Raw genomic sequence first — 20,086 nt, 5'->3', positions numbered from 1 at the left:
TGAAAAGGAAGGCACCCTCCATCAGTAGCTCCTTCCATCTGTATGAAAAGGTCCAGTAGCAAATTCTGATGACCACCCATTGGCATTTGTTACCGCTGGACCAGAGAGTAGCGAAAACCCTCACTAGCAGCACAGTCTGCCAGGGACGCTCTGTGGTCTGTTTTGGATTCTTATGCCAAGAAAATGATGTGCCTTCAACATCCGTTTTTGCTACTAGCAGCAAATCCTGATGGGAAGCAGTTTCTAATACTGTACCATTAGCAGCAAAGGCTCTTTCCTGACTCCGAGAGCTCAAGGTTGCAGGTCCATGGATTTGGAGCAGATTAGCCATCACTGGGGCTGGAGAAGAGGGTGAAACTACCCCAGTCAGGTGAGCGTGTCCTGAAGCCTCCAAACTGATCCCCCTGCTTTGGCCCCTCTGCAAATACTCCTGCCAGGGTTGAGTTGGGGGGTGCAGTGGGATATGGGGGAGGAGGTCTCCTTCCCTGGGATTGATTTACACCTCGGGGCCCCTCACAAGGCATTCGTGACACTCGGCAAATCCTGCTCTGGCTGAGAAAACCCTGCTCAAGTTGGATGGATGACAAAAAACCCAACCCTAGGCAGGGGGGCAGGGTGCCCGCAGAGAAGGGGGAGTCATGCTAGCTACTGTGGAGAGTGAGGAGGGCCAGGGTGCCAGGGGTCTATTTCCAGCTCTGGGATAGCTAAACCAGCCAAAGAAAATCCCTGCTCCAGTTCACGTTGCAGCCCGGGTTGGTATCAAGGGACACGGGAAGGGGTTGGAGCAGCTGAGTCTAGGGGAATAAAAAAAGCAACAAGCAGGGATCTTGCAGCCTCTTGTAAGATGTTTCTGCTGCTGCTCCTGCCCCTGCCCACACCAACTGCTGAGTCAGGGACGCCAGGTAACCGGGACCTTGGGGAAAGCACTGGGGACTGTCAGGACAATCACTGCACACATGGCCCCTGGAGCTTCAGACCTGGCATCCCTTGGGAGGGACAGGAGCTGACTTACCAGCAAGGAAGCTGCTGTGATGGAAAACTTCTCACTGGATGCATCTACACGAGACACTGTGCATTGGCCTAATAACACTTCATAGCAGTGTGTCACAGCAAAAATGTGCTAACAGCCTACTGCGTGGTGTTATTAGGCTAATGCACAGTAAGCATCACTAAATAACTGTTCACCAGCACTACTGCACAGTAACTTTAGGTATTGTGCATTTAGTTAGTCCTTTACTAAGGAAAGAGTAAACTATATGTGCAATATCTAAGGTGCATTAGTGAACGTGTAGATGTGCCCAGTGAGCAGAATGAGGGTGTGTTGATTGGCAGAGAGGAAGGGAATAATTCAGAGGGGCAGCAAGGGGCCCATGAATGGTTCCCATGGAGGGTTCCTCCTTTGTGTCTCTGGGAAGCAGAGTTATCAGAAGGGGAACTGGTGAAAGATAATGCAGGGACAAGCTTAAATGCAGGGGTAGCGGGTGGAGAGAGAATATGAAATGTGGTAGCTGTCACCGTCTCTGCGCATCCAGGACGCTGCAGCAAAGATTGTTTCCCTAGTGTGTTGCTTTGCTCTCTCCACACCTCCTTCGCAGGCTCCCCTTCTCTGTCACATCCAACATCCTCTGCTTCTCTTCACTTTCAAAGTTCTTCCTTCCTGCGGTTACTCCACCCATCACCATTTTGTTCAGCATTCAGAGGTCAGCTCCTGCCTTCAGTGAGCCCACTGCCAGTCTCCATTGCCCACCTACTACGTTTTCAAACAAGCACGTTCCTACTTTCTCCCATGCTGCCCCTCATACTTAGGCAGAGCTCCCTGGTGACATCGGCACAGTTACCTTGCTAGCGTCCTTCCAGTCCCCCCTTAAAATTCTCCTTTGCTGTGATGCCTATAGAATACTGGACATGAGTTATGGCAGGGGTGGCCAACCCATGGCATGTGGCAGATCCAGTAGGGAACAGGGAGAAGAGCAGCAGAAGGGCAGGGAACAGAAAGTAGAGCAGCAGATTGGTCAGGGAGCGTGTGAGAGGGAGCAGAAAGCAGAGCAACAGAGCAGGCTGGGGAAGGGAATCAGAATGGCACTCAGGGAGGGTGCAGGACTTAGCTTGTGGCACACCAGCCAAAAAGGTTGGCCCCCACTGAGTTAGGGTGATCCTCAAACTGCAGCCTGTTGATCCGTTTAATAGTTTCTTGTGCTTCCCTGTCTGTATTCAGCTGTTACCTCTCGACTCATGCTGAGATGGTCAGTTCTGCAGGACAGAGACTGCAATTTTTATTGGGTCTGTATAGCACTGAGCACACTAGGGACCTCTGTCATGAGCATCCCTCCTACGAACAGCACTAGCACAGAGAGGAGAAGAGCAAGCAATTCAGAGGAGAAGGGAGGGTGGTAATTCTTAGTCTGGAAAATTACCAACCACTTTAGAGATAAGCAGTGTGGTCTCTTCCATTTCCAGAGTTGAGTAAATTTCCCTCATAGGCTTGGAATGCATGAATTTACATGGGCATTTCTGTGCTGCCCCCCTTCCCCCAGTGAATAACATGACACCCACAGAAATGGTGCGCGTCCATCCATGAGGGCCCTCTTGATTTTACAAATCTAAACACATACACTAGCCTATGGGTGGAGCCAGCAGACCCCCAAATTCACCAGCTCTTTGGAGGTTGTTTTGTGCTTCTCCAAAGTCTTTATTTCAAGTAATACCCAGGACTTTATACTGCATTTTAAATAATGATGGAGGGCTTTTTTGGTGAGGAGAGGGTGACAATCCTGTAATCTTTCATTCCTGAAGGTGTTTGTTAGCACTTTCCCCTTTCCATAAGCATTTTATTTATTAACATCATTAACTAGATTGTGATTAGCGCTGTGCTGGAAAGAAATCTTCTGTTTCCTATTGCCTTTAGCCTAATCTTGATGGCAGCTGAGCAGGAGTTAAAAGAAGCTGATGCACCCAAGATTTTAAAGGTGCCCTGCAAAAAAGAAACCAGAACCATTTGATTTGTAACATTTTGCTCCCTTAACTTCATTTTAAAAGGTCTGGAAAAGATTTTCTTCTTCTTCTTCTTCTTTTAAAGCAATTTAAGCCACGCAGCAGGTTTATCTGGAACTGAGGCATCTGACCAGTGTCAGCTAATTTTGCAAACGCATCAACTGGCTGCCAAGTAGTAGCAGAAGCCTTACTCTGCACTGCAGGAGTGACATGGCCCTGCCTGCGAAGGAGAGTGTGTTCTTCTACCATAGGAAGGGGAGCTTGAAACTTTGGACTATGATATGCAACAAAATCACAGCACAAACCAGAAAATTAAGGGGCTGAGGAAGTTGCCCATCAAAGCACAAGCAGCTCCTTGATTGATTGATTGATTCAGCTGAGACAATGAATTACAATATGGTCCCTCCATAAATGAGGTGCTAATGGGAAAATACTCGCTAAGCCTACAGCATTCCTGAGAAATAGCAGGCTTGCTTCCTTCACTTTAAGTCACGCTTTTAATATGAAATCAATAGGAGTTGACAAATGGCTGGAGCTTTTTGCTCCCTCTAAATAGCTGCTTGAGTTGCCCTTGAGTTACATCCAGGATGTTACACTCCTCTGACCCTGCTGACAGGACGAGTAGTGCAGGTCAGGCCCACAGATTGGCTCTGTATATGCATGCCAGGTCCAGCATGCGGGGAAACACCATGTATCTGGGACCATGAAGGCAGTTTTCTTGAGCATTCCTAAAGATAACTGTTCTTCTGGCGTGGTTTAGCACCCGCCCAGGTGTTGGGGCTTACAGCCCACTTTATGGAAATGGGAGGCTCCTCCATAGCTTGCTTCTGCAGCCATATGGCTGAGGGCAGGCAAAACTTGGGGGCATCTGAACCCCAAGCCTCCAGGCTTGGGCCTGCATGTAGGATGCCTGCCAAAAGACTTTGGAAATACTTGCAGCCCCTGGTGGGGGTGGAGGATGTTTTTGAGTTGTAGGGCCACTTATGGTTCTGGACTGACTCACGGATTTGGAATGGATTTGGCTGATTTGGTTTGGAAAATGAAAAATGTCTGGGGAAAAAAAAAGTGTCCCAGTGTGCTGTGCATGTCCCAAAGCAGGTGATCAGAAACCACAACATGTGCAACACCCACTCCAGGCCCTTGCAACACCTGCTCCACCCCCAAGGACCATGTTGCACATGCACATCTGCTTCAGCACAGGTTCGCTCCATGCAGGATGCAGCATGTGTCCCAGAGAACCTGGAGTGGGCACTGCAAGCATCAGAGCACCTGCACCAGCAGCTCCAGAACTGGCCACCTGCTCCACAACCGTACTGCCCACTTTAGGACCTCATTGGCCACTTTGGGATATGTGCTGGATCTGGCATGGAGCAGACGCTTAGTCCCAGAGTGGCTGGAAGCAGGTGCCATATGCAGCATGTGGGGCCCTCTGCACACACCACATGCCTGTGGGTCAACTCTAAGACCCACAGGCAGCACAGCACAGCACAGGGGGCTGGATGATTAGTTTCTGTGGACCAGATGTGGCCTGTGGAATATATTTTAACACCCTTGTCTTACATGGTTTGTGCTATAAGTTCATCTCTTGAGCACTATAATTCTCCCTGAACAGTCTGTGGAGCATAGGAGAATTAGAAAGTACATGACGAATCAAAGCTCTTTCTGCCCCTGGGTTTTCAGAGGAGTTTGCCAGGCTTACATTTAATGTGATGGCATTTCTCTGTTTGTCTGTAATGGGATTGCAAGAGTAATGTATTAATATAAGATCCCTTATAAATTTCCATGCTTTTGATGGCAAGGTGTTGTTGAGTGATATCTTTAATTGGACCAACTGCACCGTTAGGATAGACTTACAAGCCTTCAGCTTAACACATATAACTAGGTCTCTGTGCTTTAGGATAGACTTAGACAAGCTTTGGAATATAGTGCATTCTTCTTCAGGTCTGTGCTGTTTGAGCTCTAATTATCAAACTGTAATTTCATTTCTACCTGTGTTTTGCCCTTTTTCTCTCAAAGTATTGGTTATCAGGGGAAATCCATCAATGTGGCTCCTTATATTCAGCTCTCTTCTTGCATCTGCATTACATTGTTTCTGGCATGCCTCAGATTTTTAAGGAGAGGAACTTGCTTTATTCTGGGAATCAAGACCTCTTTAGTAGCTTTTTTAGACCAAGACCCCATCCGCCTGCAGCAGCAGCACATAGCATGAACATTTCAGGGCCTGTCCAATTTCAATCATAGCTGCCCAAACTTAATCCTAAAACTGCAGCTGCAAATTGCTCTCATATACACTAACACATACTCAAAATGATTTCAATGTATAAAGAATATGAACCTAAGCCTAATACATCTGTTCCAGGAACCTCACATTTATTTAGGCACAGGATGTTAAAAAGGTCTTGGTGGGTTCAGTTCTGGCAGAAGGGGCTGGGGCTGTAGTGTACTGAAGTGAGCAAGCCTTTTCCAAGCATCAGAATCTAAATGTGTCTGTGGGATAGCCTGGAGGGATTTGAGGTGCTAAGTGAAGATGTTCTGAAATCTCCTTTCATACCCTGAAATTGCCTTTCTTACCCTAACAGGTTGCAGAATAATGTCCATACTTTGTCCTGGATCATCCCATTCTTCAGGGGGACAGAGGAAGGAAACAGTGGGGCCAGCTCAGGTAGGAGAGTTTTTGAGATTGTTAAAGGATTTATCTCAGGAGGGAAGAAAGGCAGTAAAGATGCAAGGGTGTATGCATGAAGGGACCTCCACCAACGAAGTCCGGGGAGAAAGAGCATCCCTTAACATCCAGCTGCTGTCAATGGGAAATCTGTTGGGATTCCTTCATGTCCCTGGAATCTACCTTTGCCTTCCTCTGGCTACCAGGTGTGTGATAAATCAGAAGGGCCCTTCCCTCACCTCTCTGATGGCAGGGACTATGGGTTCTCTTTTTTCTCCCCATACCATGAGGTCTCCTGGAAGCTCTGAATAGGCTGCGATCCTCCTCTGTCCTTCCCAGTGCTTTTATTTTTTGGACCACCCTAAATGGTGGGACAGTGACTGTGGCAAAAGGGATTGAGTGGGAACACTTACTGTTTTCAGGAGCTGATGACCTTTGAAGATGTCGCTGTGTATTTCACCAAGGAGCAGTGGGCTCTGCTGGACGCCAGTCAGAGAGCTCTCTACAGAGATGTTATGCAGGAGAACTATGAGACTGTGGCCTCACTCGGTAAGGATTCCTGACCCCTTGCATTTTAGAGGTGGAGCAGGGAGTGTCTCTGAAAAAAATCACTGCTTGGTGTTTTTTTCTTGGTCCCTTAAACTTTACAGGGCTCATGTCCTCTTACTTGTGTGTGCAGACAGTCCTCGGACTTGCGACACAATTGGTACCTGAAAACAGGGTCTTAAGTCAAAACGCTGTAACTCAGAACCAATTTTCTCATAAGAAATAATGTTATAAATGGGGGGTTCGTTCTTGAACTAAGGCCCAATACCCTATTTTCACCAAAAATACCCCAAAATTTTGTACTCAATCAATTATAGATGAGTAAATTTATATTGTAAATAGCAATCATATTGATTTGGAACGACTTCTTTGAGGTGATTTTGCTGGACTTTTTGAAAGGCTCCTAGTTGGACTTTTTGAAGGGTTCTTGGCTGAAGTCTTGTAAGGAGTCTTGGCTGCAGGTTTTTTCTGGAGTCTTGTCTGTTTTCTTAAAGAAAGTGTCCAAGGAAGTTTGGACAGATTTTCTCCAGGGAGATGAGCGACACAATGAACTTGTTTGCTGGCATGACATCACATCGGATCAAGTGTTGTAAAGTCAAAACTGATGTCATAAAGTTGAAACGGGGTGTCAATTTATAAACATTTGTCACGGGATAGGGTCCCCAGGGATGGTCATGATATCCCTAGGGCTCACTGACTGTGCCAATCCTGCCCAACAGGCACCTTCTTTCTCACCCGCCATGCCTTGCTGGTAATTTTCATAAATCGGGAGACTGCCCTCAAGTCTGTATTCTAAACATGGTCCTGCTGGACCCCACTGAATCCTGTGGGTTCCTAGACCTCTTTGGCATCCCGCTTCAAAATGGATGACTCACAGGATACCCTCAGCCTTATGAGCTAGATACGTGGCTCCAAAACCACCCCTTTACCACTCCCCAAGCCTTGCAGATGGTATTCATGTTGTATCTCCTGGGCCTTGCTATAGCTCAGCCCCTTGTCCTCACTGGGCTCTCTGCAGCCCTGTCTCTGCACCCCACACTGGTGCTGGGCTCTCCACAGCCCCTTATCGCTGCACCCCACACTGGCGCTGGGGTCTGTTCACCCCCTTATCCCTTTGCCTTTCTCTGGTGCTGGGGTCCGCACACCATCATGGGCCCCCAGTGAGGCCTCCTCCTTCCCCAGTAGCCTCAGCCCAATCCACTGGTAAAAGAGCAACTAAAAATCTCAGCCCCTGGGCTATAACATAATATAAGCAGTTCAGGGTGTGCTCTGTACTTCTCATAGATTTCATAGACATCAGGGCTGGAAGGGACCTCGGAAGATCATCGAGTCCAGCCCCCACCCAAAGGGCAGGAAGTCAGCTGGGGTCATAGGATCCCAGCAAGATAAGCATCCAAATTTCTCTTGAAGGCGTTCAACGTAGGTGCTTGAACCACCTCTGACGGCAGGCTATTCCAGACCTTGGGGGCTCGGACAGTAAAAAAATTCTTCCTTATGTCCAGCCTGAAATGGTTTTGCAGGAGTTTATAACCATTCGACCTCGTCATCCCTTGGGGCGCTCTGGTGAACAAACGTTCCCCCAGATCCTGGTGGTCACCCCTGATAAACTTATAGGTGGCCATCAGATCACCCCTGAGCCTGCGCTTTTCCAGGCTAAAGAGTCCCATGGCTCTCAGCCTGTCATCATAAGGTCTGCTTTCTTGACCTCTGATCATGCGCATGGCTCTCCTCTGGACTCTCTCAAGCTTCTCCACATCCTTTTTGAATTGTGGAGCCCAAAACTGGACGCAGTACTCCAGCTGCAGCCTCACCAAGGCCGAGTACAAGGGGAGAATGACGTCCTGGGATTTGCTTGAGAAGCATCTATGGATGCAAGCCAGCATTTTGGTCACTTTATTAGCTGCAGCATCACATTTCAGGCTCATGTTCATCTTGTGGTCAATGATGACCCCCAAGTCTCTTTCTTCCGTAGTGCTAGCCAGCGTAGCACTGCCAAGCCTATAAGGATACTGCAGGTTTTTCCTCCCAAGGTGGAGAACCTTGCATTTTTTGGTGTTAAACACCATCAGGTTCTTGTCTGCCCAATTCTTGAGCCTGTCCAGGTCAGCCTGGATCACCCTCCTGTCCTCAGGTGTGGATGCTTTGGTGCCATCAGTGAACTTGGCCAGCCCGCTTCTGACACCAATGTCCACATCACTGATGAAGATGTTAAACAATATGGGTCCAAGGACAGAGCCTTGAGGGACCCCACTGGTCACAGGGCACCAAGATGATTGACTTCCATCAACCACCACCCTCTGGGTCTGACCACGGAGCCAATTCTCCAGTAGCAGATCATGGTGGACCCTTTAAAACATAAAACGTTTCCCAGCACTAAGTGCCTTATAAACCAGGGTCTCTGGTGAGCTCCTGGAGCTCCTTAATCCTACCCAGAGTAGACCAGACAGCCAAGCCTCTCTGGGGAGCTTCTTCTCCGAGAGCTCCTTCCCCCTTGGCTGCTGACAGAGAGCTAAGTCTCTAGTCCCAGTGCTGGGGTTTGTATTTGTCCAGCTGACCGGGTGCAGGTGCAGGCTAATTTCCTCATTAGCCTGTTGTCATAGTAACCTGCACCCGTGGGCTTCCGTCTGGCTTTTAGGGCCCTCTCCCTAGGCAGTTTCTGCTCTTATAGTAGCAGGCACCTTAGTGCCCTGCGACAATGTTGTAAGTGTGAACCATTGTAACTCGAAACGTTGTAAGTTGAGGACTGCCTGTATATGAGAGAATGGTGAGAAGCACAGCACCAAGGAGCCTCATACACTATAAAGCACTTAAGACACCCCTTGATAATGTGGGCACCCATTTAAAGCATGCAAATACCACAAGCCATTTGGTAAGTCCTGTTAATTTCACTGTTAAAGGCACCATGTAAGTTTCAGAAATTCACAGATTCATAGATATTAGGTCCAGAAGGGACCTCAGTAGATCATCGAGTCCAACCCGCTGCCCTGGGCAGTAAAGAGCACTGGAGTCAGATAACCCCAGCCAAGTGCACGTCTAGCCTCCTCTTAAAGACCCCCAAGGTAGGGGAGAGCACCACCTCCCTTGGAGCCCATTCCAGATTCTGGCCACCCTCACCGTAAAGAAGTTCTTCCTGATGTCTAACATAAATCTGCCCTCCGCCAGTTTGTGGCCATTGTTCCTGGTTACTCCGAGGTGTACCCTGGTAAGCAAAGCATCTCCTGTTCCTTGCTGCCCCCACCCCGATGAATTTGTAGGTGGCCACAAGATCCCCTTTCAGCCATTTCTTGTGGAGGCTGAAGAGATCCAGGTCCCTCAATCTTTCCTCATAGGGCTTAGCCTGCAGGCCCTTAACCACATGAGTGGCTCTCCTCTGGACCCTCTTGAAGTTATCACCATCCCTCTTGAAGGGCGGTGCCCAAAACTGGACACAGTACTCCAGCTGCGGTCTGACCAGTGCTGCATAGAGGGGAAGTATCACCTCCCTGGACCTGTTCATCATGAACCCGCTAATGCATGATAAAGTGCTGTTAGCTTTACTGATCATTTCATCACAATGATGACTACTGCTCATCTTGGCATCAACAAAGACTCCAAGATCCCTTTCTGCTTCCGTGCTGCTGAGAAGGTCCTCCCCCTGCCTGTAAGTGTGTTGAGTATTCCTTCGCCCTAAGTGCAGCATTTTGTACTTGTCTTTGTTGAATTGCAACCTATAGTGTTCTGCCCACCTTTCCAACCTGTCCAGATCCACCTGGATCTGTTCCCTACCCTCTAGCATGTTAACTCTACCCCACAATTTGGTATCATGTGCGAATTTGTACAGAGTGCTCTCCACGCCCTCCTTCAAGTCACTGATGAAGACATTGAAAAGCACCATGGGACCATCTACGTTGCAGCCTCTCAATTTATTTCTAAGACTAGGATGAGCTACTGTAACAAAGGCCTTCTTAAAATCCAAGTAAATGACATCTACCTCAACTCCTGCGTCTTAGCATTTTGTAACCCGGTCATAAAAGGAAACAAGGTTAGTCAGGCAGGATCTACCTGCTACAAATCCATGCTGGTTGTCCTTCAGCATTATTTTTCCTGCTGGACTCACACAAATGTGATCCTTAATAATTTTTTCAAAGGTTTTCCCAAAGATAGAGGTAAAACTAACTGGTCTGTAGCTACCCGGATCCTCGTTCCTCCTCTTCTTGAAAATAGGGACCACATTGGCCCTTTTCCAATCCTCTAGGACCTGACCCAAGCACCATGAGTGCTCAAACAGCTGTGCCAATGGCTCTGCTATGAAACTGGCCAAATCCTTTAGCACCTTTGAATGAAGATCATCCAGGCCTGCTGACTTACATCCAGTCTTTCTAAGTATCTCTGCACCAAGTTGGCACTAACAGTTGGTGGGCTGGAGTCCCCCTTGTGGCAGTCAATGAACCAGTTGGGAAATTTGTTTTGCTCCATGTTTAAGGAATACCGAAGCAAAAAACTCATTGAAGAGCTCAACCGAAGCAAAAAACTCATTGAAGAGCTCAGCCTTGTCCCCCCCCCATGTGTCACTAATTGCTTTTGTTTATCCTTAGGGTCCTTGTACTACCCTGCACCTTCTTTTTACTCCCTATGTACCTGAAGAAGGACTTACTGTTGTCTTTAATTTTTTTTGCCAGCCTAAGTTCCATTGTTGCTTTGGCCTATCTAACTGCCTCCCTGCAAGTGTGGGCCAAGTAGGTGCACTCCTCCTTGGTGGCTGTCCCCTGCTTCCACAGCCTGTATGCCTCTTTTTTTGCCCCTATTCTTTCCTGAATTTCCCAGTTCAGCCAAGAGGGTTTCTTGGCCCCTTTACCCCCTTTCCTGTGCAATGGGATTGTCTCCTTCTGCACCTGTAGGATTGCTCCCTTTAGGAACGACCACTCTTCCTGGACTCTCATCTCAACAGTGCTCCTGTTCTTCAGTGCCTCACTAACTAATCTCCTGAGCACACTGAAGTGATCCTTTCTGAAATCTAGCACTTCTGCCCTCCTGGTTTTCTTTCCCATCCCACACTGGATACTGAATTCAATCAATTGATGGTCACCATTCCCTAGGTTACCTTGTATCTGCAAATCCACCACCAGCTCGTTCCCTGTGGCCAACACTAAGTCCAGCAAAGCGTTTCTTCTAGTGGGACTATATACCTCCAGGGTTAGGTGAAGGTCTTGAATGCAGGTTAAGAACCTACGTGAACAGTGGGATCTAGCTGACTGCTCCTCCCAGCAGATGTCCAGGTAGTCAGGTCACCCATGACAAATGTGTCTCTTGACCCTACGGCCTCAGAGAGCCACCTTGAGAATTTCAAGTCCAGCTCTTCTTCCTGATGTGGTGGTCTGTAGCAGACCCCCACTACCAAATCCTTTTCCCCCTGGCCCCCTTGTATTCTGACCCACATTACCTCAATTTGCCCCTTCTCTGATCCCATCTTGGTTATGGAAGATGTATATTGCTCCTTGACATAGAGAGCAACACCCCCCACCCATCCCTTTCTTCCCTACTCTGTCCTGCCTGTGCGAGTTATACACCTCAATGCTAACTACCCAATCGTGGGTAGGGTCCCACTAGGTTTCAGTTAGTCCAACCAAGTTGAAGTTTTTGTCTGCAAGCAGATGTGTGATTTCCTCCTGCTTGTTCCCCATGCTCCTAGCATTAGTATAGAGACACTTAAGCCCTCTGTTGGATGCATTTGGCGTCCCCCTGCTCTGCTGCCCATTGGGCTCCTTATTACTTACATGAGCTGTTGCAGTGCATGGCTTGAGGTTTGTAGATCCCAGGTGCTCTCTGTTGTCTACATCCACATTGATTTAAGCCTCTAATTTGTGAATCACGGATCCCAGTCATGGAGCTTGAACAATCACGTGAACAATTCAGCCTGATCCCATGCACTTGCTTTTTTCTAAAGCAGGATTTCCAATTCCCAAACCTGAAGTGATCTCCCAGCTAGAACAGGGAAAAGATCCATGGATCCCAGGCCTACAGGGCTCAGAAGGAAGGAAAATCCCTGGCGTGCTCAATCCAGGTAAGGTTTTGGTTCAACCCACTCAGTAGCCATTGGTGAATGATGGAAAATGGTGGGATTCCCACAGAGAGCCTTTGAGCTCCCTTAGGGTGGACTGTACCCAGCAGGTGTCATACCTTGAGGCTGGACAAGACCCAGGGGTGTCCTACCCATTCTGATTGATGCTTGGTTCCCTGCTCATGAACTTTTCCTTCCTCAGCAGTGTTCAGATGGTCTGAGGAGATCAAATTGGGGCCCTTCCTGATGTGGGAGCTGAATTGTTCCCCAACCCTTTCTGGGGGAGGATTTGGGGAGATTCAGTTGAGTTCACTCCCCAAGACTCGTGCAATATTTCTTTCTAAATTTTCCTCTTTAGGTTGTCACTTCCTCCTGACACGAGGAATGACTCCAATCATGATCTGTTCTTTACCCTGGCAGATGATGGGATCAAAACTGAGACTGGGGAGGAGAGTTCTCAACTCACCCATCCTGAGCACAGAGAACCACGTGGGACAGCACTGGGAAAATGCAAAGGGAATGTTTGCTGCAACACTAAGCAGAAACAATCCCGTGAGAGCCAGTGCAGCACAGAGAGGGAGCTGGGAAAGCATCTGGTGAAGAAAGTGGGGAAATCCCTTCCCTGTGCAAAAGGTCAAAAGCCCTTCAAGGGCCCCAGAATGCAGAGAATCCACATGGGAGAGAGAGAAAGCACATGCAGCCAGTGTGGGAAAAGCTTCAGCAGCCGTTCACACCTTATTATACACCAGCGAATCCACACGGGTGTGAAACCCTATACCTGCCCGGAGTGTGGGAAGAGCTTCAACCAGAGCCCAAACCTCGTGACCCACCTGAGGATCCACACAGGTGAGAGACCCTACAAATGCCCTGAATGTGGGAAAAGCTTCACAGCGAACTCCACCTTTATTAAACACCAAAGAATCCACACAGGGGAGAAACCCTATAAATGCCTGGAGTGCGGGAAAAGCTTCAATCAGAGCTCAGACCTGATCAGGCACCAGAGACTCCACACTGGGGAGAAGCCCTACAAGTGCCCCGACTGTGGGAAGAGATCCAGTGACAGCTCAGCCCTGATTGTCCACCAGAGAATCCACACCGGGGAAAGACCTTACAACTGCCCCGTCTGCGGGAAGAACTTCACTTGCTCTTCACACCTTATAACGCATCAGAGAACCCACACGGGAGAAAAGCCATACAAGTGCCTGTACTGTAGGAAACGGTGCCGGGTCAAATCAGCCCTCATCATCCACGAGAGAATCCACACAGGGGAGAGGCCTTACAAATGCCCCCAGTGTGAGAAGACCTTCAGCAGCCGCTCGCACCTGAACTCCCATCGCAGGATCCACATGAAGGAAAAGCCTGACACAAAGCCTGACATTAGGAAATGCCTCAGTGAAAGCTCCTCTCTGGTTAACACTACAGAAGCTTCACACACAAGAGAAAAGCCATAAACACCTTGACAAGAGGTGATTTAAGATTTGGTCTGCACTTGCAATTATTTCAGCTACTCTGTTTCTCTACCTTAGCTAACCAGCAGTAACACTTCTAAAAGCCGTATGTACACACAGCAGCTGAGATGTATTAGGACCGTGCTGTTGGTTATGGTACCAGAATCAGACTCCCTCGCTCTAAGGACAGCAGGCCAGTAGAACGAGATACCTAGGGACATGGGGAAGTTTCCTTCATTAGAGGTTTTTGAGAAGAGGCTGGATGCGCATCTGTTGGGGAACAAATCCTGCATCAGTGCAGGTAACTTAAGGTCCCTGTCAACCCTCTGAGTCTATGATAGCTTAAGCTACTCTCCTTTTCAGCCCTTGTGTCCATGCAGTGCTGCACTTTTACAATATAAAGTGTATGTTCTGAGCAGGAGGCCCATGCATTCTGGGAAGCGCATTCTGGGATTCTTCGCGTGCTGCACAGTGGGTAGCTCCCACAAACCACAGAAATGTTGGCAGTCTGGGAGCAGAGTAGCCGCGTCCTAGGATTTTTTTTCTTGTCATCTCACCATTTATTGGGCTTTGGAAGCTAAGATTGTTTTCAAGTCACTTGCAGAAGCAGCACAGAGGCAACACTGCTGAGCATTGCTTTCCTGATAGTCCATAGTGCAAATAAGCTGATGCTCGTACACACCCTGGGAGACAGCCATGGTATTGTTGAATCCTTGTGGGCCTTATGAGTCAAGGAAGATGTGAATGGAAGAGAGGAATCACTTCTGCATAACCTCTCTTGGAGCAGATTTACTAATCGGCCAGCTGTCTTTGGATGTGGCCAACTACCACTGCCTGTTGGGAAAGGATAGTGATGCAAACCTGGGATGATCTGCAGTGGCAGCAAAACTTCAGGATGTCAAAAGCCACTTTCATAGACACCTGCACAGTGTTCATTCAGAGCAGCAGTGGCCGCATAAATTCCCCTAAGCATGGAGAAGCATGTAGCCATCACTATCTGGGAGCTCAACATCACATTGGCCTGTTTGGTAGCAGCAGAGAAGTGGTCAGAATTATTGTCGTAAACATGTGAGGTGGTACTGAGGGGATGCTGCACCCTGGTTATTAAGTCTGACAATGCACAAGAGGTTACTAATGAATGTGTATGGGTGGGGGTCCCCAGTTGTTGGGATCATGGGTAAGACCCACATGTCTGTCCCCTTTCCTCAGAATGGGGCCTCGGAGTGCCGCAAGACTTGGTCGGTCATCATGGAAAGTTCACCAGTACTGATGTAGAGTGGCATTGAAAAGTCCTGATGCCAAAAACAGTTGAAACGCTAGATTGTTTTCTGCAATGAAACAGGGATTCAGGTGGAGGTGCCTGATGATGAAGCTGGCCACTGCCAGGCAATACCTGCTTTGTATGACAGGGGCTTGCTGCATTTTACACAATATCCGTGGAAACAAATGGAGAGAGTACTCAGTAATGCCTGGGAAGTGATAGTTCAGAGACCTTCTGAACATCATGAACAGCCAGAGTGTCTTCCCTGACTACATGCTATAATTGGTCATTGATGAAGGATCAGGGATGTGCCGTGTTCTTACTCTGAGGCTAAGTATAATGGAGGAAAATGTATATACCCCTTGGTAATAGAATCTTGTTTTCTGCAAAGATTTTATGATTTTTTTTCCACCAAGGAATTGTAAATGATAAAATCCTTTTTGAACATAACCCAGTGCACACATAAACTACTGAAACTGAGGCAGGCATGCCTCAAGTATAGAGTTCACTCTTGTTTGTGGAGATCATAGCCACATGCTATGGCACTTGTGGGCACTCATGATTGAGGTGTCTCTTTCTCTTGGTGCATGGATGGCAATGTAGGCCTATTCCTGGCAGCTGGACAAAGGAAGGGAATTACTTGGTCCCCGTGTTTTCAAAGTGATACAGGCTGCAGCCAGCTTGGGGTGCTGGCCATGAGTATGGTGCTGTTGCCGGCACAAGGTGCCTGAGGGAGGCAACAATTGGGTTCGTTGCCCGGTGTGCGTCGCGCCAAATAAACACACTGGGGGGAGAAGTAGACAGAGTTTATTTGAGCTCAAGTAAAAAGCGCAGGGAGACTGTATGGCCACAAATCCCGCACCCCTAGCCCTGCAACAGTGTATATTTATACCCTGGTCATTTTCTGCAGTAGTTTTCCACAAGCTGCCCCCCCACCCTTTCCCTCCTCCCTTCTCTCTCTGAGCGGTGCCCTTGCATTCCACAGGTAACAGTTTTTAGGGAGTTTCAGCTTGCTACTCATCCTGTTTACCAGTATTACAGGAGATTACAAAAGTCAAAGAAAGGGTTACAAAGGTTGGGGAAGCGGGGGGGCCTAGCTCGCCTGGGCCTAGAGCAGAGGGTCTTCATCAACACTCGTGGCCTTCCATCCCTCTGAGTTACCTAGGGTTATGCCCAGTGACACCAACAACTCCCCCCTTTGAGAATACTCAACAAAGTTTTGGCTGAGTTTTCTCATATTCTGAAGATAAAAGGCGATTAAGTGTAGTAAAAGGTAACAGGAAAAGAAAGCCTACAGTAAAAAAGAAAAATGTTACAGTAGTTTTGAAACTTAAACTAGAATTCATACTGTTAATTCTAAACTTTTCCCCTTTTAAACAGCAACTTTAGTCCAAGGTTGTTGGTGGGCTGGACGGTCCACTGTTCCGTGGGTGGAGTAGGCACCGGTTTCAGACGGGAGTGATGAATCCAGTTCTTGTGTCCGTTGACCTTTGCCACTGTGTGGGAAACTAGTAGGACGGTGTGAGGTCCTTTCCATTTCTCTTGGAGGGGCTCATCCTTCCAGGTACAAACGAGCACGGAATTTCCCAGCTGTAACGAGTGGACTGGAGCATCCAGCGGAAGAGGCTGCAAGTCTTTAGTGTACCTATGGAGAGAAGAAAGAACAGAAGACAGAGAGCACATATACCGTGACAAAATAATACATCCTATTTCCCACTTCCCTGCTAGAACCGGCATCCCGTTCATAGGCCATGCCCTTCCAAACATAATCTCAAAGGGGCTAAGCCCTAATCTTCCCTTGTGGAGGGCACGGATGCGAAGCAGAGCAAGGGGCAAAGCATCGGGCCATCGCAGAGAGGCCTCCTGGCAGATCTTTGATAGATGACGCTTGAGGGTCTGATTTGTACGAGTACTGGGGATCCGGGAGCTCCCCCACTGATGGAATGAGGGCATGCATATGGGTGTCAGCAGGTCTCGGCGTCCTCAGGGCGGCAGCATTTTTAGCTTTTCTGTCCGCCCGGGTGTTACCCCTGGCTGCGTCTTGATCCTTTTTCTGATGCGCCTTACAGTGCATTACTGCCACTGCCGAGGGAAGCTGAACAGCTTCCAGGAGTCGGAGAATTTGGGGTCCATACTTCACTGGGGAGCCTTGGGCTGTCAGCAGTCCCCTTTGTTTCCGTAGGCCAGCATGGGCATGCAGTACTCCAAAAGCATACCTAGAGTTGGTATAGACGTTGATCCGTTTCCCTTTTGACAGTTCTAGCGCCCGGGTCAGGGCTACCAGTTCAGCAAGTTGAGCAGATGTTCCAGCGGGCAAACCCTTGGCCTCAACAACATCATAGAGGGTCACAACAGCATAACCTGCCCTCCTTTGCCCTTCTACAACAATGCTACTGCCATCAGTGTACCACTCACAATCAGCATTCAGAAGTGGCTGATCCTGTAGGTCTGGACGGCTGGAGTACTGTGCATCTATGATGTCTAAACAATCATGCTCTTGTTCTTCCGTTTCAGGTAAGAGAGTAGCCGGGTTGAGGGAGGGGCAGGGTTGCAGAGTCACTTCAGGGTTCTCCAACAGCTTAGCTTGGTACCGAGCCACTCGAACCTGGGTGAGCCAGAGACCCCCCTTCGCGTCTAGCAGAGCCTGGACCATATGAGGGGTATACACCTGCACGACTCCTCCCAGCGTTAACTTTTCAGCTTCCTCAAGTACTAGGGCAGTTGCCGCAACTGCTCGTAAACACGCTGGCCATCCCTTGGCAACTGGATCAAGCTGTTTGGAGAAATAAGCAATGGGACGTTTCCACGCCCCCAACAATTGAGTAAGCACTCCCAGAGCCATCCCTTTTCGTTCATGCACATACAATTGGAAAGGTTTAGAAAGGTCCAGTAAACCCAGGGCAGGGGCTTCTATTAGTTTCCTTTTTAGTATTTTAAATGCCTTGTCAGCTTCTAGAGTCCAATAAAAGGGGTCATGGTCTGCCCCTTTTACACAGTCATGTGGTGGTTTTGCCCATAGTCCAAATTCAGGGATCCATATTCTGCAAAAACCTGCCATGCCGAGAAACGCCCTGAGCCGCTTACGGTTTTTTGGGGTGGGAACCTGACATATAGCCTCCTTTCGTTCACTTGAAAGCTGGCGCTCCCCCTGTCTTATGTGAAATCCCAGGTATCGTACTTCGGGGAGAGCAATTTGAGCTTTATTTCGAGCCACCCGATAAGTCCAATAAAGTTCAGTATGTTTGCAGTGGCATTAAGGCAAGAGATTAAATCTACAGCAGCAATTAATAAATCATCCACATATTGTAACAAGAGAACTTCATGCTCATTATTCCACTCCTCCAAGTCTTTAGCTAAGGACTGGCCGAAAAGGGTAGGAGAGTTCTTAAATCCCTGGGCTAATACTGTCCAACAAAGTTGTTTCTTAACCATTTTTCTGTCCTCCCATTCAAAAGAGACCATCTCCTGGGGGGGTGGTCAACTGGAATCGTAAAAAAAGCGTCTTTCAAATCAAGAACTGAGAAATGAGTATACTGCCCCCCTATTGAGGCCAGCAAGGTATACGGGTTTGGGACGAGGGGATGAATAGTTTTAACCCGTTCGTTAACCGCCCTTAGGTCCTGCACCAGTTGTTATGTGCCATCAGGCTTTAGTACAGGCAAGATAGGAGTGTTCCAGGCTGACTGACACTCTCGCAGTATGCCGTACTTTAGGAAACGGTCTATACTCTCCTGCAGTCCCCCTCTGGCTTCCTTTTTGATTGGGTACTGCTTGATTCGTACTGGACCTTTTCCCGGCAGTAGTTGGATATTAATGGGAGTTTGATGTGTAGCCTTTCCGGGGACCCCCCTTGCCCACACCAAAGGGTATAGCTGGTCTTCCCACTGGTTCCACTCCAGGGGGGCGTTCATAGCTGAGGGTTCAACCACAAGGGTCATTATCCATGCATTTTCAGGGGGCAATGTGAGGGTTATTTCATCCTGGGTAAAATGCAGTGATGCACCTAATCGACAAAGCAGGTCTTGTCCTAGCAGGGGTGTTGGGCAATCTGGAAGGTAGACCAATTTGTGAGAAAGAGCCTGGTCTCCCAGAGCACATTCTGCAGGAGCATACACTGGGCACTGAGTCTTTTTTCCCGTGGCACTTACCATGGTGAGAGAGTCCGCTACGGGAAGTTGAAGAGGTTGATTTACAGCGGTCCGTGCCGCCCCGGAGTCTACCAAAAAATCAATTTCTGAGTTCCCCACCCGCATTTTTACTCGGGGTTCTGGGGGTGGGGTGGTCCATTTCCCCTGACACCCCTACTCCTGTCCTTCTGCTGCCATTACAGGAGTACAGTCTCTCCCTTTCTCTGGGCATTCATTCTTCCAGTGTCCCTCTTGCCGGCATAAGGCACACTGGTTCCATCCCAGGTGTCTTTCTTGTGGGCCAGGGCGCCCGCGCCCACGACCCCTTATACCTCTGCCTCTCCCACCTTCTTGTGGCCTTTCTCTGACTCCAGCCTGTACTGCTGCTACTAGCATTCTACCTTGTCTCTTTTCCTTTTCTTCCTTTCTGAGGGTACACGCCCTGTTTGCAGTCTCCGGGATTTGTGCTACAGACATACCCATTAAGTCTTCCTTTTTTTTTGTAATTTCCACTTTATATCAGGGGCTGCGCGGCTGGTAAAAATACCCTTTATAATCACCTCCATCGCCTGGTCATCAGGGTCTGCATTGGTATTTTGCCGAATGGTGTCCCGGATGCGCTGTAGGAACGCAACTGGACTTTCCTTCGGCTCCTGTACTGTTTTGTACGGCTTTGCCCAATTATTATGTTGGACAGCCGAGTGCCTGAGCCCATGCATAAGCAGTTCTTTGTAAGAGGTAAGACGGGTATGATCCACAGGGTTGTTAGGGTCCCATCTAGGGTCTGCTAGGGGAACCACATCTGCCGGACCAGGAACATTGATGGGATCCCTTTCATGCCTCCGCTGTGCTTCCTCCCTTGCTTTGGAAATAACTTGATTCCGCTCTACTTCAGATAATAAGGTTCGCATAAGGATATTACAGTCGTCCCAATCAGGCTTGTGACTAGCTAAACATCCCTCAAAGACAGAGATAAACTTACTCGGGTTAGTTGAAAATTCTCCAGCCTGTGCC

At 48.5% G+C, this 20,086-nt stretch overlaps 1 protein-coding gene across 4 annotated transcripts; it reads left to right on the top strand.

Moving 5' to 3' along the window:
• The first annotated feature begins 800 nt into the window (after positions 1-800).
• LOC149852421 (uncharacterized) lies at positions 801-18,257 on the top strand. 4 transcript variants are annotated; one of them, XM_090028914.1, is made up of 5 exons: positions 801-902; positions 5,571-5,653; positions 6,076-6,202; positions 12,126-12,239; positions 12,657-18,257. In XM_090028914.1, the coding sequence occupies exons 1-5, from the start codon at positions 845-847 to the stop codon at positions 13,685-13,687; spliced, it is 1,413 nt and encodes a 470-aa protein (XP_089885040.1). In that variant the 5' UTR covers positions 801-844; the 3' UTR covers positions 13,688-18,257. The 4 variants fall into 4 exon arrangements, with proteins under 4 accessions (XP_089885040.1, XP_089885039.1, XP_089885041.1 ...); XM_090028913.1 differs by having other exon boundaries at positions 12,123-12,239; XM_090028915.1 differs by lacking the exon at positions 12,126-12,239.
• The last annotated feature ends 1,829 nt before the right edge of the window (positions 18,258-20,086 follow it).

The sequence above is a fragment of the Crocodylus siamensis genome, chromosome 15, assembly GCF_052110815.1.
Source record: "Crocodylus siamensis isolate JL-2025a chromosome 15, ASM5211081v1, whole genome shotgun sequence".
Lineage (NCBI taxonomy): Eukaryota > Metazoa > Chordata > Crocodylia > Crocodylidae > Crocodylus > Crocodylus siamensis.
The sequence above is the reverse complement of the archived record's forward strand: the minus strand, read 5'-3'. Positions and strand labels throughout refer to the sequence as shown.